At 43.9% G+C, this 24,342-nt stretch overlaps 1 protein-coding gene across 2 annotated transcripts in view; it reads left to right on the plus strand.

The window, feature by feature from the left end:
- LOC106609203 (metabotropic glutamate receptor 8) overlaps window positions 1–24,342 on the plus strand; it is a 264,733-nt gene that overhangs the window by 92,884 nt on the left and 147,507 nt on the right. For both annotated transcript variants that reach the window (XM_045721976.1, XM_045721975.1), the window contains exon 3: window positions 9,765–9,981. In XM_045721976.1, coding sequence (XP_045577932.1) covers window positions 9,765–9,981 — 217 coding nt within the window. The remainder of the gene's footprint in view (window positions 1–9,764; window positions 9,982–24,342) is intronic.

Consider the following 24,342-nt stretch of genomic DNA (forward strand, 5'->3'; position numbering starts at 1 on the left):
GCACTGCTCAGTGTGTAGTGTGTGTGTCTAGTCTAGAGGCCAGCAGCGCTGTGTGTGTGTGTGTGTGTGTGTGTGTGTGTGTGTGTGTGTGTGTGTGTGTGTTGTGTGTGTGTGTGTGTGTGTGTGTGTGTGTGTGTGTGTGTTTTGTGTCTAGTCTAGTCTAGTCTAGTCTAGAGGCCAGCAGCGCTGCTCAGTGTGTAGTGTGTGTGTCTAGTCTAGAGGCCAGCAGCGCTGTGTGTGTCTAGTCTAGTCTAGTCTAGAGGCCAGCAGGGCTGCTCAGTGTGTAGTGTGTGTGTCTAGTCTAGAGGCCAGCAGCGCTGTGTGTGTGTGTGTGTGTGTGTGTGTGTGTGTGTGTGTGTCTAGTCTAGTCTAGTCTAGTCTAGAGGCCAGCAGGGCTGCTCAGTCCTCCAGCAGGAATTCAGAAGAGTTATTTGAGGTCTAAATGTCAGTCAGCTACTGGCCTCAATGAGCCACATTGCCCATCTACTACACAGATAATGGCTGCAGCTTTGTGTGTGTGTGTGTGTGTGTGTGTGTTTGGCCCTCTGTGTATGTCCGATGGCTGGTTGGTGGCAGAGTGATGGATAGATCCATTTAATGTCATGTGGAGGATGGCCCTCTGTGTGTGTGTGTGTGTGTGTGTGTGTGTGTGTGTGTGTGTGTGTGTGTGTGTGTTGGTGTAGGCACGGCCTTTGTGTGTATATGTCTTCCAGGTCTGCATTACATACAAGGCAGATCTTTAACCTCAGCTTCTCTCTCATCTCTTTGTGCTAAATGCATTGGATCACACATATCTATTAGTATGTATGAGCAGCAGACATCCAGTCAGCCAGAGGTTGCGTCCCAAATGGCACCCTATTCTCTATATAGCGCACTATTTTTGACCATGGCACATAGTGCACAACTTTAGACCAGAGCCCTATGTAGGGAATAGGGTGCCATTTGGGAGACCCCCAGACAGTCAGACAGCAGCTCCTCCAATGACAATGCCCGGCACTGAGTTTGACATGATCCTTCTATCCAGTCCAAATCACATCACACTTCATTCCCCGCCGCACACCGAGAGGAGGCCGGCCAGTTCACGCATAATCATCTTCATGGTAGCCTTTAGCCTTTTGGGGGCCCTAAGCGAGATTTGTACTCATTTTGCTGTGGGTCACAGATAAAAATGAGCAGTTTTACAGCTAATTTCCTGCAATTCTACACATTTTGCCATGACTTATGCCATGTTAGTGATATCTAAGTGAGAGTGACTAACACAATCAATGGGGGCCACCTGGAGGTCAGGGCCCCTAGGCATGTGCCCTTTGTGACCGGTCAGTATTCAGCCATGATTACTACAAGTTTATATAGCTGGCTAGACTAACTTACCAATCTAAAAATTGTTAGCTGACATGGCTAATTGAGTGATTGTCAGTGACTGACATAACAAGAGAAATACTGCTGATGCACAACCACATTCCGAACTTGCACTTTGTGTATTCTACTCTTCTAACTTTCTAATTCAACTTTTCAAACTTTTTCAAACTTGCTTATGCCTGCAGCCGGCCCAGATCATCCTCTATATCCTATGAAGCTGTCGTGGAAATTACCACCAGGGACACCTGAAGTCAATATTAAATAATTATTTAGTATCAGCAAGCTGGAGAGGTTCCAACAAATGTATGCACCAAGTAGTACACGTCTGTCAGGAGCTCTGCCGGTGCAGTCCCGTTAGTTCTCTTATATACTGCTTACACAGACAAGTATATTTGCATGATTTAGCTTATTCAATAATCATAATTAATTCATCATTAACATTTGGTTCATGCATTTGACCGACCTATACCTCACGAGGCTTCCTCACTCCAAGCTGAGACTTTGAAACTGAGACACCCCTTTCGGTTCTCAAAACAATGTTCTGGGCGTACTGCCAAATTGCTTATACTGATAGTGAGGATTCTTCCCAGGCATGATCAATCAGTTACTTACATGAACCCAGTCGAATTGGTTATTAGAAAAGCACAAACATAAAACTTTTCTTCACATTCCCTCCTGTTATCACTCTGTGATAATTATCGTTGAATTTTAAGGTAAGCATTAGATTATAGCTTCTATTAAAATTAGGTTCTTCTATCAAAGTAAGTGAAATCAACACATACAACCAGACACTTCATCCTTTCAAACCCTTCACTCTGGGTTGTACAATCTAAAATACACACAAGGGATCTATAGACTCAGGTTGTTTCCATAGCTCTTACCTATAAAACCATTGCAGTAGAATGTTTTAACTTAAGACCTATGCTTCATACAGTTACACGTATGCTTTATTACACAATTTCAATGATTGGATTCTGACATAAAATGTTCCTTCACAAAGCCATGGGCTCAGACAGGTTCATCGACTTGTACGGAGGAGGAATTTGAATGTAAATCTGACATGATGCTTCTATGACAAGTGTGTCAAATTGACATTGACACGGTATGCCAATCTATGTCAGATAATTCATGTCAGTTGAGACAACCATAACTAAATGTATGTATTTATTCATTGTATTTCTATGTCAGGTGTCATGTAGTTTTTATATGTTGCATGTATGTGTGCTGTTTTTCTTTCAAATAAGGATGTCTCTTCAGTGATACTATGTAAAAAATAAAAAAAAGTAGAGCAGGGGAACCCTCAGTCATATTGACGAAGATATTAAAACTTTATTGCCTAGGCACCACATCTGCCTCACCTGGCACACACACACACACACACACACACACACACAGCCTAGTAGGTTGGAGCAGCAACAGTTATGTCAGAGTCAGAAGATCAGGCACAAAATAGGGGGTATTTAATTTACACTGCAGGCGATGAAAGAACTGAAACCAGAGACATTATTTACAAAGTACAATATTAGCTTGACTTGAGCACAAAGCCAAAAGCGCCTCCAACACAGTCCCAAACACCCATGAACTCACACATCTGAGTAGGCCTGCAACTGGCAGAGCTCTGTAACGACATACTACCTCACCAATAGCTCTTCCTGAATGAGGAGTAAGGGAAGGAAAAGGGACCTGCCCTATCAACCTCTAAACTTGCCAATTTGACTGGTGTGGTGGTCACGGTACCTAGCCACTGGCACATGTTGATGGAATGTTTGTTATCTTCACCGTGCTGAGTGCACTGTGGGTTGTGCTACTAGCATGTCAATATCACAAATGTATGAATATTCAATTTCTCTTTCGTGGTCTATTAATTGAAGGTTTTCATATTTTATTTCTACTTTACTGTATATCTATCTCTTTTAATTAGTTCACCTTGTTATCTAGTACCCTGTGTGCGGTGTTGGAATGTGCTGGTAATTTGATTGGCCAGGTCTGGATGCCAGCTGCATGTGTGAGGCTGTAATCAGGGGTAAGGAATCACTGCAGGATTGAGGAGAGGGGGATGTTATCCAGGTTTGATTAAGTTGACTGGAGCCAAGTTGGGTAAATATTCTCTCTCATCCCTCTCTCCCCCCCTATCCCCCCTTTATCTCTTTATTCTACCCTCCCTGTTTCCATCCCTCTTCTTCTTTTCTCCCACCTATCTCCCCCATCCCTCTTCTTCCGGTTTTTATCCTCCTCTCCCGTTATCCATCCAGCTCTGCTCTCCACACAGACAAGAATAGTAATGTTGTTTAGAAGCAATTAAAACCTCTGCTGGGATCCTGGGTCAGGATTGAAGGATGAGTTTTGACAGAATGAGGCGATTGTTTTTATTTTCTTTGATATATACTTTATTTGTTTGTGCTGAGGGGATTTGAGCCATTTACATAGAGCTTATAGCTAGCTACATCTCTCAGAATCACCTCAGCAACATGAATTAATGCAGGAACACACACACACACACACACACACACACACACACACACACACACACACACACACACACACACACACACAAACTACACAGGGCCTTATTAACCTAATTGGCAGATTTGGGTGCTACGGTGCAGATTGGCATGCTGGGAAGGGAACTTGATGAGTGTCATGGCGTGCTTATCATTAGGCAGGAGGACAACTGGTGATGTCACTATTCTCCTTGGATACAATCTGTTACTGTAGCTCCTCATCTTCACCTGTAACACAGTCTAAAAGGGGAGGTGACACGATGGTGGAAATATGTGACACATAAACATGTCCTCTGTTTCAGTTAGCTGTTTGAGTTGAGTCTTAATTTCCTGCTAAATAACCACCATCGACCCTGACCAGCCACTGTGTCGTTGCAGCAGCATACAGCCCATCAACTCTGTGTGTGTGTGTGTGCGTGTAACTGTCTCTCCCCTCGCCCTTTATCCTGACGCATGTCCGCCCTTCTCTGTCAGATTGTTTTACAGTAGGTCTTCCTGTGTTTGTGTGTGTGTCTGGGTTAATTAGCTACAGAGCGGTCCCATCTATCAGCCTAATGCTCCGTCCCTGCCCAAGACAGCTCCATTAGCACCGTACGCACGCACACACACACACACACACACACACACACACACACACACACACACACACACACACACACACACACACAGAGCAGCCCCAGCAGGGTAGTGGTGTGCTGAACCTCCAGATACCTAGAGAGGAGAAATGTTTCCATCTTCCCCCAGAGGGACCTGGTTCAGGGTGGATATTATAATGTAGCTTGGTAGAATGAGCAGGTAACTGGTACTAGAGTCCTCTCAACATCAGTTGAAGTATAATGTACAGGTCCCGATGGACAATACTGGCCTCCTTATAGCGTATTTCCCAAAAGTGACATCATCTGTCAACGTGACATCGACCTTACAGTAAGTCACTGTCTGTCCCCATGTCCTCTTCTTCCCTTGATATTACCTGTGTAAAGTCTGCCTATCAGACATACATACAATGCTAACCTGTGGCCTGTGTGATTACATGTATGTGCTTGTGTTTGTCAATATACATGTGTGTGTGTGTGTGGGCACATGTGTACTGTATGTGTATAATAGTATTAACATGTTGATCGGTGGGATGTGTAACCGTGGGGACTTTATTTCCCCTGGCGTCGGTTTGAACCACGCCACTCAGCCACTCCCTCCACACTCTCCGAGCGGCAGGCTGATTATTTGATCAGCTCTGATTGAATCTGCATATTCATTCGAGCGAATGGAATTAGAGGTGGATTCACAGCCAAATCAACTTCTCCAGTGAAATCGGAACGAGTCCTTCATTTCCTTCCTCCTCCCCTCCCTTTGACTCTCCCTCCCTCTGCTTTGAAAACGGCTGCTTTCTCAACCCTCGGCTCGTAGATGATTTCCACTGTACGGTAGGGAGTCACAAGCTTGTCACCACAGAAGGACTGATATTATGGAGTCGGCGAGCGGTAATTTATCCTTGTTTCTCTACATTAGTCCAGAACGCGTAGAGTTGTGACTCGTTAGACTAGTGACTCGTGAACAGAGCCACATATAGCATATACATAATTATGTATATGACTCAGGTCAGCAGAATGGGTTGTATTCATAAAGGTAGCTTTGACTTTAACTGTACGCTGTGCACAGTATACAGCACCGTAGACAGTACAGTATACAACACAGTATACAGCACAATAGACAGTACAGTATAGAGTACAGTATACAGCACAGTATACAACACAGTATTCAGTAAAGTTTACAGCACAGTAGACAGTACAGTATAGAGTACAGTATACAGCACAGTATACAGCACAGTATACAGCAGAATATACAGCACAGTATACAGTACAGTAGACGATACAGTATACAGCACGGTAGACAGCACAGTATACAGTACAGTATACAGTACAGTAGACGGTATAGTATACAGCACAGTATACAGCACAGTATACAGCACAGCAGACAGTACAGTATACAGCACAGTATACAGCACAGTAGACAGCACAGTATACAGCACAGTAGACGGTACAGTAGACGGTATAGTATACATCACAGTATACAGTACATTAGACGGTATAGTATACATCACAGTATACAGCACAATATACAGTATAGTAGACAGCACAGTATACAGCACAGTATATAGTATTTATTTAATGTGTGTGGTATACTGTTTATTTATCAACTCATCACCTCTCTATGTTACTCATCCCACTCAGTCTTTCATTTTCTCATTCTCTCCGTCTTTCTCTTTAACAGAGATCAAAAGAGGCATGCTTTACGAGGTCATTAGGTCACTTTCTCATCGCCATGCCGATACGGACAAACGCGATTTCATATTCATGAGCTCACATCTTTCTTCCTTTGATGTGGGAAAATAAGATACACTGTTCTATCCTTCATTTGTTTACCTTCAACCAACATTCATTATTAATATCTACTTGACTAAACTTTATGAACGTCTGTATTGCTTTGTGTTTGTAATACTCCTTAGTTTTGGAAACTATAACCTCTTCAAAAGTTCACTTACGATTCGTCAAAACAAATATATCTTCCAAGAGCGCTGACAACATTGAAAATGTAGCTAGTATAATAGTCTTTCATGGCTGGAAGATTGGTGAAAGTTAGTGAACGTGAGAGCCTCCTTGCCTGAGAATCAAAGAAGTCTCCAATTTCTTGTTCGTTGTTAGATGTGCTGTTTTTGAGCTGACAAGCGTTGATAGCACTGAGACTCAGAGACACTGAGCAATGGGTTCCATCAGTATTCACTACAAGGAGCTGTCCTTCTAGAATCCCTCCACACCTTCCATTCCCCATCTACTGATTCTGCTGTGTTCAGCTATCAGGACAGTGTGTGTGTGTGTGTGTGTGTGTGTGTGTGTGTGTGTGTGTGTGTGTGTGTGTGTGTGTGTGTGTGTGTGTGTGTGTGTACAGAGAGAGAGAGAGAATGTGACCTGCCTCTGGGTCTTGATTATGATTGGCAGCTCTTCCCTCTCTCCGAGAATGCCATTGAAGCAGCCTTAGACAACGTGTGTGTGCACACTTCCGTGTGTGTGCACACTTCCGTGTGTGTGTTATGTGTGTGTATACAGTGCATACAGAACGTATTCAGACCCCTTGACTTTATCCACATTTTGTTATGTTAAAGCCTTATTCTAAAATGGATTAAATTGTTTTTACCCCTCATCAAACTACACACAATACCAGTAATGACAAAGCAAAAACAGGTTTTTAGAAATGTTTGCAATTTATAAACAAAAAAGAAAAACTGAAATATTAATTTACATAAGTACTCAGAACCTTTACTCAGTACTTTGTTGAAGCAACTTTGGCAGTGATTACAGTCTTCTTGTGTATGACTCTACAAGCTCGACACAACTGTATTTTTTGAATTTCTCCCATTCTTCTCTGCAGATCCTCTGAAGCTCTGTCAGGTTGGATGGGGAGAGTCGCTGCACAGCTATTTTCAGGTCTCTCCAGAGATGTTTGATTGGGTTCAAGTCCGGCCTCTGGCTGGGCCACTCAAGGACATCCAGAGATTTATCCCGAAGCCACTCCTGCATTGTCTTGGTTGTGTGCTTAGGGTCATTGTCTTGTTGGAAGGTGAACCTTCACCCCAGTCTGAGGTCCTGAGTGCTTTGGAGCAGGTTTTCATCAAGGATCTCTCTGTACTTTGCTCCGTTCATCTTTCCCTCGATCCTGAATTGTCTCCCAGTTCCTACCGCTGAAGAACATCCCTACAGCATGACACAGCCACCACCATACTTCACCGTAGGAATGATGCCAGGTTTTCTCTAGATGTGACGCTTGGCATTCAGGCCAAATAGTTCAATGTTGGTTTCATCAGGCCAGAGAATCTTGTTTCTCATGGTCTGAGAGTCGTTTATGTGCCTTTTGGGCAAACGCCATGCGGGCTGTCATGTGCCTTTTACTGAGGAGTGGCTACCCTCTGGCCACTGTACCATAAAGGCCTGATTTGTGGAGTGCTGCAGAGATAGTTGTCCAACTGGAAAGTTCTACCATCTCCACAGAGGACCTCTGGAGCTCTGTCAGAGTGACCATCAGGTTCTTCGTCACCTCCCAGTCCAGCTCTAGGAAGAATCTTGGTGGTTCCCCCAAACTTTTTCCATTTAAGAATGATGGAGGCCACTGTGTTCCCCCTTCAATGTTGCAGAAATGTTTTGGTACCCCTCCCCAGATCTGTGCCTCGACACAATCCTGTCTTGGAGCTCTTCAGACAATTCCATTGACCTCGTGGCTTGGTTTTTGATCTGACATGCACTGTCAACTGTGGGGCCTTATATAGACAGGTGTGTGCCTTTCCAAATCATGTCAAATCAATTTAATTTACCACAGGTGGATTAAAATCATGTTGTAGAAACATCTCAAGGATAGTCAATGGAAACAAGATGCACATGAGCTCAATTTCGAGTGTCATAGCAAAGGGTCTGAATTCTTTTATAAATAAGGTATTTAAAAAAATATATATTATACATTTGCAAACATTTCTAAAAACCTGTTTTTGCTTCGTCAATATTGGGTCTTGTGTGTAGATTAATGAGGATAGGCTGTAACGTAACAAAATGTGGAACAAGTCAAGGGGTCTGAATACTTTCTGAATGCACTGTATGTAGTGTATGAGTGTGCATGGCAGTGGGAGCATACAAGTGTGAGTGTGTGTACATGTCTGTGTATGTCAGTGTGTGTGAGAGAGTGTGTGTATAATTCAGCCCTAGGGCAGTCTCTCCCTCAAAAGAAATCAACCTATCAGTCAGCCATCTCTCACCCAGGGTCCATTACTTTGCCATCTGACTTTCAGCCCTCCCTGCCTCCCTGTTCTCCCTGCATGTCTGTCTGCGTGCCCTTTATGCCTCCCCAAGCCTCTCTCTCTCCACCTACAGCGCTGTCAACAAGGCAGGTCCTACAGGCCCTAGTTTTGTCGCACCTGGACTACTGTTCTGTCATGTGGTCAGGTGCCACAAAAAAGGACTGCAATTGGTTCAGAACAGGGCAGCACTGCTGGCCCTTGGATGTACACAGAGAGCTAATATTAATAATATGCTTGTCAATCTCTCCTGGCTCAAAGTGGAGGAGAGATTTACTTCATCACTGCTTGTCTTTATGAAAGGTATTGACATGTTGAATGCACTGAGCTGTCTGTTTGAACTACTGGTGCACAGATCGGACACCCATGCATACAGCACAAGACATGCCACAAGAGGTCTCTTCACAGTCCCCAAGTCCAGAACAGACTATGGAAGGCGCACAGTACTAAATAGAGCCATGACTACATGGAACTCTATTCCACATCAAGTAACTCATGCAAGCAGTAAAATTAGATTTAAAAAACAGATAAAAAAAACACCTTTCTAACAAAACCTCTCTCTGCCTGCCTACCTATCCAGCCTCTCCCTGCCTACCTTCATACCCCAGCCTGTCTCCTGTCTGGGGCTCTCCTGCCTAGCTTCTCTGCCTCTCTGTCTCAGGCTCCTTGACTGGGGTCTCTGCTTTTCTGGGGCTCTTTCAGCTGGGCTGTCTGGTCTCTGATAAACCACTTGGATGGAATATGACCTCTGGCTAGTGTAATCTATCTCCATTTCTTCAGTGCCACGCTATCAGTAATTACCCTCTCATTCTGTCCCCCTATCCTCTGAAGAGTGACACCATTTCTACTCTCATCTATCTCAACGCATCCCTTCATCTCTCTCTCTCTCTCTCTCTCTCTCTCTCTCTCTCTCTCTCGGCTTACTCTGTCTTTCCTCAGAATCCCCTCAGATCATGTATGCGTGTCCTTGGCTCCCAATCTAATTATAAGTTATAATATGTTAAACACCTTCTCCTCTCCTTCTCCGTCCTAACTCTCCCCGTCCCTCTTTTCTCTCTCCGTCTCCTTAGATCCCTCAGATCAGCTATGCGTCCACAGCGCCGGAGCTCAGTGACAACACGAGGTATGACTTCTTCTCCCGCGTCGTCCCCCCGGACTCCTACCAGGCCCAGGCAATGATGGACATCGTCACGGCGATGGGATGGAACTACGTGTCCACGCTCGCCTCAGAGGGGAACTACGGCGAGAGCGGTGTCGAGGCCTTTGTGCAGATCTCCCGGGAAACAGGTACATGGAATAACGAAAACATGCTCAGACACACTCATACAGACAGTACTGAATGGAGGTGCTGAATCTTCATGAACACAGTCTACAATTCTTGAGTGTTTGGACATCTCTCTTCAGTGATGGGTCTCTGTGGAACTCTGAACAACAGTAGCTGCCCTAGTAAATGCCAGTCTCAAATATCTCTATTTAAAAACATCTGTGATATTAACTGTCAGATAGTATCTGTCAGCTACAGATTGACAGTCAGTCAGCATAAAAAAACACATTTCATCAGATAAAGTCTCTAGTGGTTTTAACTTGTCTCTGTGTGTTTGTTGAGAGTGCTCGGGTTTGCCAGCAATCACTGATGTCTATTTTTCTTAGTGTGGGAAGGGAAACATCAAATGACACCTCATTTCCCATATACTGAAATGCATAATGTTCGCTTGGGGAATATGGCATCAATTCAGACACCATATTCAAACAGTCAATTCAGACACATGAATTCCCCCCCAAACTCACAGATATACATCAGTGAGCATTGGAGCCCCTGCTGTGCTTACTGCTGTAAGCAGTGCTGCTAGTTTCTACTGTGTGACTTGACTGTGGGTTTCTATACTGTGGGTTTAGTCATTGTGCTGCTCTCTTCCTTGCTGTGCTGTGCTGAGGGCTATGTGGTGTGACAGTGAACAGTCAGCTGTTCAGATGTTTAGCCTTGCTAGGGCTGTGCAGATGTTGACATGGCTGGAGGGGAGAGGGGGGAGGAGGGGGAGGGGAAATTGAGAGGATGAAGAGGAAAGAAGCAGGCCCAAACATCAGCAGTGGAGCTGTCTGTATGTCTGTCCATTTGATACGATGCTGAGCAACACATTTAAAAGCTAAAAGAGAATACCCTGCAGATCCACACACTCAAACTAACATATTTTATTCAGTAGGCTCTGGGTAGAGGGCAATTGCAGTCCTAAGTGGTTACAAATGAAGTAAATATCCATTCCTTGTTTCCTGCTCCCGAGCAGACAGCTTTTATTCCACTAAACTGTGTATTGTATTGTAGTTGTGGAGTAATACTAACACCTGGCGTGGAAATTTGTACTGAGAGAGAATGTGTCATTTCTTCAAACAATTATCTTTATTTAATATCGATTAATTATTGCTATAATGAAGCTGTCGACCCCACTCTCTAAAATGTGTTGTCGAGGCTTAACCTTTACAGACAATGTTCATTCTTATATAGCTGACACTAAGAATGCTTAGTCATGGCTGGTTCCACTCCTCCCATGCAGATTGGGGGGCACCACAAGTTCATATTGTGGTTATCTGCACCCGGTGTTGTTTTGGCTTAGTCTCCCAGATGCAAGGATGATTTTGAGACAATGAGGAATTGTTCTACTCCTAAACTATCTCTAGTAAAACCCATTATTGACCATACACCCAGATTAGCTGCAGGGAGCTAGAGTGGAGACCATATAAACACAGCAATAATAGAACAGAAATGTCTTAACATTTTAAGTATTCATTGTTAACTATTAATATCAAACAAATCAGGTAATATGTAATTTTTCTCTCATATTCCACCATTTTGAAATGTCCCTCAACTTAACAGAAAATGACAAGTTTTAAAAAGACATTAATACAAATCATCATGTTCATACTGAGCACACTCCCATTGGTCAGCATGGCGGAAGTAGCCATTTCCATCCCATCTGTAGAAACTAAAATTAGCATATCTTGTTGGACACATCCAGGTAGTGACTCCTGGTTTAAGTCAAATTTATTCTGTTTAGTGCCTAATGAACATGACCCAGGACAAGCATCATGATCCCACTATTTATAAGGCAATGCCTATGGACTCTGTGGTCCATTAGCATAAACCTGCTATAGTTCCTGAGTATTAACATTATCATCACAAATGTAATTTGGTATTGGATATAGGTCAAATAGATTAGGATCAATTTCATTCTCAGGATCAGAGTTCACCCTCTCCATTCTCCAATCAATCCAAAATACATTAATTGCTCCACTCATATAGTTATTAACATACTAAAAACGTACTTAAATCAATTAGTCTGTTTTTGAAAATCATTCAGTTTCCAAATCATAATCAAACCCAATTAATTATCCAACCAAAATGTAGAATAACATTCTTCAGTGATTCACATTGGTTCTATCACTCAAAGTTAAAACCCTCTACATAACACACATCAACACTGGCAGAATGTACATTTATATTAATATACAATACATTCATCTTGTAATTCTAGCATTAACTTTCTCATCAGGATTATAATTACAGTATCCCAATGCATTCTTAGTCTAAATTACTATCAATTTAGCAGTGGGTAGACCTCCACAATCAACCCGATACCCCAAATAAACAATTTTAGACAAGTCTAAATCAATTACGGGCACAGTTGACCAACTCCCCTATCACACTGTCAACCTAATTTGAACCTGTTTCATTAATTTAGTCAAAATCTAAAATATGATTTAACAAATCTAGGACCATCAAAAAACATGCGCTGTCAGATCAATATTCAATACTAAAACATTCACTTTAAATACTTGTCACTGTTCCATGTAATGGAAACAGATTATCGTTTTAAATGACATTACCTTCCTGCTCCAATACAGTTGAAGGCAGTTGAAGGCATTAACTTTAATCAAATCGCATTTTAATGGGAAAAAACATTCATTGCTACATAATGTAGTAACTTTATGTCAAAATGTATATCAAATTAGATTTTGTTTTACTACAATGTAAAAACAATTTAAACTGAGCCATGTTGGTTTAAAAAGCTGACTCTTCCAAATGAAAAATTGATCACAATTTAAACTGAGCCATGTTGGTTTAAAAAGCTGACTCTTCCAAATGAAAAACCGAGCAACAATAATCAGAAACTATCAAAGAACGTTTCCGCCTTCAACCTCGTCATACCTCTACACCAAACTTAACCCACTAAGTCCCTTACAGCCCGCTCGATTTCAGCGAGCACCAGTCGCTTACACCCACAGACTAAAACATGGAAACTCATCTATTCTTACCAGTAGAAAAAATAAACAAATTAAAAAACATTCTCAAACAACATTCTGGGTTTACCTCTATCGTAATGTTAAAAACAAATGTGACAACTTCCTCCTCTGTCTGCTTTACACACTACATTTCACAAAACGAGAGCCTCTTCCTGCCCACAACTTCAATTCATTGCTGTTGTAGCCTTGTTTTATCATGTAATAATTAATACCCATGTTCAGTTATCAATTATGATCATTGCCACAGCTCTATCGCAGTTGCCAATCAGCTATTACTAGAATGAATTAGATGTAGGTAACTGTCTCTTCTGATTAGGCTACAGGTAATAAACAAACATTTGCAATTGTTGAATTACAGTCAGAAACCCAGATTTTAGTCAGTAACATAGACCCAATGTTATTGGTGTCATGGATACCCCTGGTACTGCTGCTCATTCCGTTCACCAGCTCTGGAGGTCTACGTCACCGGCCTTCTAGGCGTCACTGAACTGGATCATTACCACCAACCCCGGACTGTCTTGTCTCATTATGCACACCTGGTTCCCATTCCCCCTGATTAGTATGTGTATATATGTGCCCTCGGTTACCCATTGTCCTTGTTGTTTATTGATTCATATCCGTTGGTCTTGTGAGTACCTGTGCTTTGTTGTATAGGCTTGCGTGCTACCATGTTAGTGTGCACTTGTTGTTACGGTTCTCGTCTCGTGTATTTATTAGAGGTTTACGCCTCGTTCTTTGTTTGGTTTACAGCCCCGTGTTATATATACAGTTGAAGTCAGAAGTCATTAAAACTCATTTTTCAACCACTCCACAAATTTCTTGTTAACAAACTATAGTTTTGGCAAGTCGGTTAGGACATCTACTGTGTGCATGACACAAGTAATTTTTCCAACAATTGTTACAGACAGATTATTTCACTTATAATTCACTGTATCACAATTCCAGTGGGTCAGAAGTTTATATACACTAACTTGACTGTGCCTTTAAACAGCTTGGAAAATTCCAGAAAATGATGTCATGGCTTTAGAAGCTTCTGAGAGGCTAATTGACACAATTTGAGTCAATTGGAGGTGTACCTGTGGATGTACTTCATTGCCTACCTTCAAACTCAGTGCCTCTTTGCTTGACATCATGGGAAAATCAAAAGAAATCAGAAAAAAACTGTAGACCACAACAAGTCTGGTTCATCCTTGGGAGCAATTTCCAAATGCCTGAAGGCACCATGTTCATCTGTACAAACAATAGTACTCAAGTATAAACACCATGGGACCACACAGCCGTCATACCGCTCAGGAAAGAGACGCGTTCTGTCTCCTAGAGATGAACGTACTTTGGTGCGAAAAGTGCAAATCAATCCCAGAACAACAGCAAAGGACCTTGTGACGATGCTGGAGGAAACAGGTACAAAAGTATCTATATCCACAGTAAAACGAGTCCTATATCGTCATAACCTGAAAGGCCGCTCAGCAAGGAAGAAGCCACTGCTCCAAAATTGCCATAAGAAAGCCGGACTATGGTTTTCAATTGCACATGGGGACAAAGATCATACTTTTTGGAGAAATGTCCTCTGGTCTGATGAAACAAAAATATAACTATTTGGCCATAATGACCATTGTTATGTTTGGAGGAAAAAGGGGGAGGCTTGCAAGCCGAAGAACACCATCCCAACCGTGAAGCAAGGGGGTGGCAGCATCATGTTGTGGGGGTGCAGGAGGGACTGGTGCTCTTCACAAAATATATATTGAAGCAACATCTCAAGACATCAGTCAGGAAGTTAAAGCTTGGTCACAAATGGGTCTTCCAAATGGACAATGATCCCAAGCATACTTCCAAAGTTGTGTCAAGATGGCTTAAGGACAACAAAGTCAAGGTATTGGAGTGGCCATCACAAAGCCCTGACCTCAATCCTATAGAACATTTGTGGGCAGAACTGAAAAAGCGTGTGCGAGCAAGGAGGCCTACAAAACTGACTCAGTTACACCAGCTCTGTCAGGAGGAATGGGCCAAAATTCACCCAACTTATTGTGGGAAGCTTGTGGAAGGCTACCCGAAATGTTTGACCCAAGTTAAACTATTTAAAGGCAATGCTACCAAATACTAATTGAGTTTATGTAAACTTCTGACCCAGTGGGAATGTGATGAAAGAAATTAAAGCTGAAATAAATCATTCTCTCTACTATTATTCTGACATTTCACATTCTTAAAATAAAGTGGTGGTCCTAACTGACCTAAGACAGGGAATTTCTACTAGGATTAAATGTCAGGAATTGTGAAAAACTGAGTTTAAATGTATTTGGCTAAGGTGTATGTAAACTTCCGACTTCCACTTTATATATATATACCTGTTTGTTTTGGGCTTCGTCCCCGTCATGTTCATGACATACTCTATTTTGGGTAGGCAAATAAAAGAAAACTAGTTTGTATTCCTGCGCCTGTCTCCTGTCATTATACAACGTGACAATTGAAATGATAAGTAAATCCCGCAAATAACCCAATTCTAGTGGTTTGTAGTCTTAACATCTAGCACATAAAAACAACACCATTACCAGAAAATAGCCTTAAAGTTCACCCTAGTGTTTCTTTGTAAAGATTTGCCCAAAAGGAAATACATTTACGGTGAATGAGTTGAATCGACATTCATTGATTTGGAAACAGATCTGGCGAGTTTAATATAAATCAATTATATTTTCCTGAAATTAACATTTGCTCCATAATAATTATTATCTTGATGAAAAACCCTAAGTTAGGCTTTGTACTACCTTATAAATATAGCAACTCATCTCTTACTGCGAAAAGTCCTCTAAATGTATTACCTGGACAGAGAAAATCCCATTAGCGTTTAGACAGTAAAGAAATGCTTTAACCTTATCTCTATCAAATGATCCATAAAGAGGGCATTCTGAGCCTACGTACGTTTACATATGGGTTGTTTAAATTGCGTATCATTATATTCCCAGTATTACTTTATCAAATCTCTAGTAATTGATTATACACACATACAATTTGTCACATTTTCATATATTCACAGAATCCATGTAAAACGTTGGAAATCTTAGGTACTTACATTAATTAACCACTCCATGTGCGTTTCCAACCACTCTCCATCCCTACGAAGCATCTCTACATATTGAAACGTATTATCCAAATTTAAATCAGCTTATTATTCACATTTCTATATCTTATTATCCAACCTTCAGATTAACACTTATTTCCACACTCACACAACTCTCATATCACATTCACAAACACAGGACACACAGGGGACGAGACAGACAAGGGGGAAAAACCGGCTAGCGCTGTTCTTAGATTTCAAACCCAGTCTATATGAACAGGGAAAAACCAAACAATTATCAAAATATTGCCTAATTAGTGGTCCCAAAACAGGGTGCTGTATCCACACCTAGATATCGCCTATTGCGATTACTATGGTATAGATTCTCTTACATCTATCCAAATGTGTAAAACTACCAACAGAGTACCCATGTCTCCTATCTAACTATGTAACACGGTCCCAAAAATCCCATCTTACCTCGTATTTACTAAGTACCAGGAATAACAAAACACTCACAATAACACCTAACAATAGTAACCCAGGGCATACCTGTTAACCTCATTTATCAAAACATTTTATCCAAATATTACACATTGTAGTTTGAACCTTCACCAAGTCAGATGCCCTGGCAAGGCGTCACCTGCACTCTAAGTCCCTTGTTCAATGAGCTTCACCAAGCCGAGTTCTCTCGCAAGATTACCCGCGCTCTCGTCCTACACTCCGCATGAACTTCACCAGTCCTACTATGATCAACTCACATCCACGCGTCTGGACTTTTTGTTGCCCACAACTGGCAAATGAACAATCATGCGCAAGGATACTTCACTTAAGAACAATGAGCGATTGTTCTACTCCTGAGATATCTCTAGTAAAACCCCATTATTGACCATACACCCAGATTAGCTGCAGGGAGCTAGAGTGGAGACCGTAAAAACACAGCATTAATAGAACAGAAATGTCTTACAATTTGTTAAGTATTAATTGTTAACTATTAATATAAAAAAATCTGGTAAATATGTAATTTTTCTCACACACCATGATCCTCCCACTACCCTGTCTGTGGTGGTCTCTGGACAACACACGAGGGTGGTCCGGAAGATGTACCGTATGTTTGCGCGTACACGTGTTTGTCTATGTGCCTACATGTATGTGTGTGAGGAGTCTGAGAGGAGAGAGAAGTCGACTGACTGTCCCTCTGAAGTGGTTTTAATGAAGAGAAGCTGGGAGGAGGAGAAGAGAGAAGGATGAGGCGAGGGGGAAAGGGGAAGAGAGGAACAACAGAATGAGGCCACAGCAGGCTACATGGATGTAATCACAAAGTAATGACAGGTGTCATAATAGACCAACCATCCTCCTCTCTGTCTCTGTCTCTGTCTCTCTCTCTCTCTCTCTCTCTCTCTCTGTCTCTCTCTGTCTCTCTCTCTCTCTCTCTCTCTCTCTCTCTGTCTCTCTCTCTGTCTCTCTCTCTCTCTCTCTCTGTCTCTCTCTCTCTCTCTGTCTCTCTCTCTCTCTCTCTCTCTCTCTCTCTCTCTCTCTCTCTCTCTCTCTCTCTCTCTCTCTCTCTCTCTCTCTCTCTCTCTCTCTGTTCTCATCCCCAGTGATTGAATTAAGGAGTGATTATTAGGTGATTGAATTATTATTTAATATTATTATTATTATTACTATGATGACTGCCACCACCACGTATGCTCCTCCCTGCATGCTGCTACTGAGCAGCTGTAGTAATTGCTGTTTAATTGAGGAGTTATGATTCCAGAGACTTTGTGTTCGTGAAGCACGTCTCAGCTCCCTTTAGGCATATTAAGGATGTTTTCACCATAACGTGTAAGACGCACCTAACCATTAATAACGAGATGCTGGGGGATGTCTGCAGAGATAGGGAATGGTGTGTCCATTTTATTAACTAGCTGATTCTCTCATCTTGTGTGAGGCAGGGGAAAGCGAGGGGGTGAAAGCAGGAGAGACGGAGAGGGAATGAAAGACCTTGAGCATTCAGATTGACTATAGGCTGTGACAGTATAGTACACTATTTCCCTATTGCTGTGTGTGAAGAAGAAGAAGAGAGAAAGGAGGGAGAGAGAGAGAGAGCATGAGAGGTGTGAGAGAGAGGGGAAGAGAGGGAAGGCGTGAGAGGGAGAGAGGGAAGAGACTGGGGGGGTTGAGAGACAGAGAGGAAGAGGGATAGAGTGAAAGAGAGGGAGAGACAGAGAGATGGGACATGGAGAGAGACAGAGAGAGAGAGAGAGAGAGAGAGAGAGAGAGATGCTGAGGTAGAGTGAGAGAGAGAGAGAAATCCAGATGGGAGGTATTCTCTCTCTCCCGTCCAGACATCCAGATGACAGGCTCTCCTCCAGCTGTAGGATAAGAGTTGGATTACAACATAGAGATGGAGGATTCACACACACACACACACACACACACACACACACACACACACACACACACACACACACACACACACACACAGAGGGAGACAAAAGATTTAACAGCCAGCCAATTAGCCTAGTAACTAATGTCACGATAGTCAGATGAGAAAGTCAATAGACATGCAACAATGAGCATCATGTTTCAGCGTCGGCTTAGTGGAAGTAACAATCCCTGTCTCCTCTGTGTGTGTGTGTCTCCTCTCTGCTCCCCTGCCTCCCTTCTGGTAACAACCTCTCATAAATACCTATCCAATTGACCTTTGTTTCATTTGTTCATTAACCTTTGATTATCTGGAATTAATTCCATTCACATTTAGTAAACAAACCAGGGCTCCCAAACGAGATGCGTCCAAAAAAGATAACGACAGCAAATGATTAGCAAACAAGGGATGAACGTAGGTTCACTGAGCCTGAACCGTTCCCTAAACAGTTCCACATGACTGGACCTCATTGTGGTGGGAAGACTGGGACAGCTGTAGACTGACAGTTATAATGACCAGCATCAGTGGATGGTGTGTCTGTGTGTGTCTATGTGTGTGTGTGTGTGTGTGTGTGTGCGCGCGCCTGTCGGTGTGCGTGTTTAGTGTATCTGTGTGTGTGTGGCAGTGGATGCCTCAAGGCTAGACGAGGCCAGTACATGACAGTGCTGACTATAGACTCACAGTCTAGAATGACCCACCGATGTTGGTGGATGTTAGACATTAGAGCAGACTTAATTTAACCCCATTGTCTCTTAGCCTCTCCCTCTTGTGTAGTAGTGGACACCTCGAGGTGTCAGGCCAGTACATGACACTGCATCCATGTGTAATGTCAGGGGAGGGGTACTGCATGGCTTATAATATGTTTTGGAGGATGTTGACATTAGGACAGACGTAACCCTATTCCTCTTGTGCAGTAGTGGGTGCCTAGTGGCTAGAGGAGGGATATGGCTAGTGATATGATCATCAAGGCCGTTAAGCGTTGCCTAAATGAGTCACCAGAAGGAGATTCACAGAAGATCCCATGCCCTCGTGGAATAGCCTAAAGCGACAACATCTCCTCACCCCTCCTGCACCCCCCTTTCCCCTTCTCCCCCTTTTCTCTTCCTCCTCCACTCTCCAATAGTTAGTATCAGAGCATGCTTGTTACACAGACAGACAGACAGGCAGATTCAGAGCCGTGCCTGGAGAACGCCAGGGCTTCCAAACCTCCAGACTGCGGAGCAGTAGCTCCAGTGACATCCAGACAGATCCAGGCAGAGGCCCTGACTATGGCCTGTCATGACAGGCCTCAGGCAGGCATTCGACAGGCCTGACCAGGGGGCTGACACAGAGTGGAGGGAACTGACCATGAGTCACCATGGCTGGTGAATGAAAGGACACAGTGACAACACCCTCCAGCCACCTTTCTCTCTAATGATCATAAGAAAGTCTTCATTTTCTGCCTCCAGACCCCTGGTCAGATCTGGCAGAGAGAGGCAGTAGCTGACTGGGCCAGCAATAATGAACACGGCTCTGAATCAGTTACCTTCTCCTGGAGCAACGCCAGCTTATCCCAGCCTCTGTCCCCCAGGCGACAACAACCCAGCACAGTACCTGCCACTGGGGCAACAGCCTAACGCAACCCAGCACAACCTTCTGCCAGCCTATAGAGCTTTGACCCTAAACCAACCATTATAACCAGGAGAGGGACTCTCTGGCCTTACATCAACCCAGCCTGCTGTTGTCCCTGCTCGGGTGAAGAAGAGAGGATAAACCCTGGGCCCTGGAGACCAGAGACCCTGTGCGTCTGCCCGACGGACAGATGGACGAACGAAGACAAAACATCTCTTTGAGAATCATTCATTAAATGGTTATCTCAACGAGCTATTTAATTAGCTTTGTAGGATTTAATGATTTAATCTCCAGACTTTAATTTCCATCTCTGTCTGAAATCCTCGCTGTCCCTCAACTACGGTGGAGGTCTGACTCATTTTACAGACCATAATATTGTATGAGTCAGCCTAAAGCCGTGTGTGTGTGTGTGTGTGTGTGTGTGTGTGTGTGTGTGTGTGTGTGTGTGTGTGTGTGTGTGTGTGTGTGTGTGTGTGTGTGTGTGTGTGTGTGTGTGTGTGTGTGTGTGTGTGTGTGTGTGTGTGTGTGTGTGTGTGTGTGTGAAACCTTGTTTTCAGGCACCCTGTCTCCACAGATCAGTTGTGGATAAAAACACAGGTGACAAGATTCAGTACGTCTGCCTTTATCTAACTGTTCATCATGCCACAGCACTGTATGAGACACCGCATAAGACGCTGTGTTGATTGATGATGGAGGGGAGTAGAGAGCTTATATGGAGGAGGAGGAGGAGGAGGAGGAGGGATAGAGGAGGAAGAGGAGGAAGAGAAAGAAGAGGATGACATTGACAACGTAGTGGAGGCCTATCCTTCACTGTCAGCCATTGTCCCCCGGGTGGCTTTATTCTCCCAGATCCTTGTCCTTGATTATGGGCTTCTGAGGATCAAGGGTAGGGTCTGATGTAATTCATCATTGTCTCAGAAAAGCACACACAGAGAGAGATAGAGGGGGGGAGAGAGAGTAGAGAGAGAGGAGAGGTCATGAGCAGATGAGCTCCTGCATTTTTCAGCATGTTCTTAAAAAAGATTTAGAGTTAGATAAACTTGGATTTTTTTTTGTTGTCAGGGACATATACAGGATGCTACCCTCTACAACATAAACTTGACTCCAAATCAAAACTCAAAACCTACAACCTGATTTTGGACGGAATTACGGAATCACCTGGAAGGTTTACAACTACTAAAGACTATTATTCCAAAGATATACAGCAACTGCTCTGGAAAACAAAAGAAACCTGAAAACACCATCCAACCTGGAACGGAGTGAGTAATGTTTAGTCTGAAGCTATATTTTATTTCCAAAAGCCAAGAAGAAAAATACATGACATTACTTTATAAGGACTGAATGCTAAATTAAGGCTGCCAGGCTTGATACAACCTCAATTAGTACTGACGTGTCAAGTCAGAGATGTCAAAGCCCTTTAGCCCAACAATGGCGGGAGAGTCGCACAGTCTACCCCAACCAAATGGAGAGGCCTTAGAAGCTGCCTCCCGCTGTTCAGAGGTAATTAAAATACAGTACCCTGTGTATGTAAAGAATGACAAGACATGAAAAGAGCACAAAATGAAGCTCCTTGTGGAAAATCAAGAGACACTTTTTGCTGACTATTATAAAAATGGGAACATCAGCAACCTCATCTTCCACACAGACCATCTCCTGGCATGGCACAGTGCTATATTAGCACACTACCCCTCTGTTAAGAGGGGGGTGGGTGGGGGTGGGGGGATGGAAACTCAGGATACTAGACAACGAGGACTCTGAGTCAGCTAATATAAATCTCTATAAATCTGGAACAGTATTGGTACAGGGCAACCCCAAACAGTTTCAGCTGGACTTTCACCTAATCTAAGAATTAGCTCAGCAGGAGAATCTCTCCCTTGAGAAAGATACCCCCAAACCCGAGCGGGTCAGACCAGACCTCTTCATTATGCAACCCCACAGACGAGCAACCCCAAGCAGAAAGTCAACCTCCCAGCACAGAGTACTACTCCCTCATTGAAATGAAGGGTACATTTACCCAGCTGGAGGTAAGGCAGGTGGAGCTGGAACAACAGGTGATTACACACCAGTCAGCACAGATCCAGACAACAGTCCAGCACAACAACACCCCCTTAACCAGACCCAGAGAGCTGGAGGTGGAGAGAGACATATCTGCACTCTGGACTGTGGTGAGACAACTTCAACAGGAAGCAGGAGCAGGAGAAGAACAGAGCACTAGAGGAGATGATCAGACTGCTGGAGGAGAGGGTGAGGGGGATGGCGTGTGACAGAGAACAACCCACTAGAGAGGAGGCCACCCCCGCAGAGAAGCCGGCAGAACAGCCCACCTCAGCTCCCGACAAAAGTCTCGACACCACAGCAGAACAGTCCACCTCAGACCCTGACCACGTCGACATCACAGCGGGACAGACAAATGAAGAACCCCAAGCCCAGGGGATCTCACCCCCTCTGAGCACCCCCCCTGTCAGCCACCCTGATACCCCTCCTGACAACCCCCCCACACCCACCGAGGACATACACAAGACACAGATTGTACTCCTTATGGACTCAAACAGGAAATATATACAAGAAAAAAACATTTTCCTGAACACAGTGTGTCTAAACTCTGGTGTCCAAACACCCAGCGCGCCCTAGACCTTCTGCCTGAGGACCAACTAGGTTCAGCTAGCCACATAATAATACACACAGGCCCAAACGACCTGAGAGCACAGCAGGAAAGGGTGGCCACAGCACTCAAGGGAGTGTTTGAAAAAGCTTCTTCTCCTTTCCCCAATGCACAAGTGGTTATCTCCACCCTGCTACCATGAAAAGACTTCCACCCTGCTACCATACAGCGGGTAAACGGAAGTATTTCCCGTGACTGTGCCTCAAAACCAAATGTTTACCTGGCCCACCACTCCACCCTGGACTTGAACAGCCTTTATGACCAGGTCCATCTATACAAGGCAGCAGTGCCCACCTTCGCCCGGACCCTAAAGGACATCGCTCTCAAACACAGCCCCAACACTTCACACAAGAGCAACATATCAATAGACACCCGCCCAGACCAGCGAGACACTCTTCCAGACCTGCGGGACCCCCCTGAACTTACACATAGAGGACCCACACCGAGAGGACCTACATCCAGCCTACAACACCACCAGCCACATCCACACCTCCACCCCAACCAATCAACATCCCCCCAAGTCAACCATGCCACACCCCATTTAGGCCCCCTCAGATCAGACCTATGTCCCTCCCTCCCGCCCACCCCATGCACCCACCCCCGCAAAGAGGGCCTCAACATGGAAGTCACACATATGCCCAGGCCTTGAGCAGGCAAACAGACCCAACCCCTACTCTCACACTAGCCCAAGCCAATGGCATGTACCAGATGCTCAGCAGGCTCTGCTCACACTTACTGGTCTGAGGCCAAACCACACAACCAATAACATTGGACACTTTATGGAACACAAAGCCTTCACTATCTCATCCTGGAATATCCAAGGCCTGAGGTCATCTGCCTTTGGCCTAAAGAGCAGGAACCTGGACTTCATGAAAGAAATCGAAAATACAGACATTGCCATCCTACAAGAAAGTGGATGGGACTACCAGCTCTCTGTAACCTAGAGGGCAACCAGTGGGTCCATGGTATAACATGGACCCACTGGTTGCCCTCTAGGTTACAGAGAGCTGGTAGTCCCATCCACCAAACTACCAGGTGTGAAACAGGGAAGAGACTCATGGGGTATGCTAATTTGGTATAGAGCAGACCTAACTCACACCATTAAATTAGTCAAAACAGGAACATTTTACATTGGTCTAGAAATTCAAAAGGAAATTATCTTAACAGAGAAAAATTTCATCCTGTGTGCTACCTATATCCCCCCAATATAATCCCCATACTTTAACGATGACAGCTTCTCCATCCTAGAGGGGGAGATCAACAATTTCCAGGCACAGGGACATGTACTGGTCTGTGGCGACCTAAATGCCAGAACCGGACAAGAACCTGACATCGTCAGCACACAGGTGGACAAACAACTGCCTGGAGGTGACAGCATTCCCTCCCCCATATGCCCCCTAGGCACAACTATGACAACATAACCAACATAAACGGGTCACAACTCCTGCAGTTCTGTCACACTCTGGGTATGTACATAGTCAATGGTAGCCTTCGAGGGGACTCCTATGGAGGCAGTTGTACTGTAGACTACTTTATCACTGACCTCAACCCAGAGTCTCTCAGAGCGTTCACAGTCAGCCCACTGACACCCCTTTCAGATCACAGCAAAATTACAGTCTA

The sequence above is a fragment of the Salmo salar genome, chromosome ssa07 (genome assembly GCF_905237065.1).
Source record: "Salmo salar chromosome ssa07, Ssal_v3.1, whole genome shotgun sequence".
In the NCBI taxonomy this organism is placed as follows: Eukaryota; Metazoa; Chordata; class Actinopteri; order Salmoniformes; family Salmonidae; genus Salmo; species Salmo salar.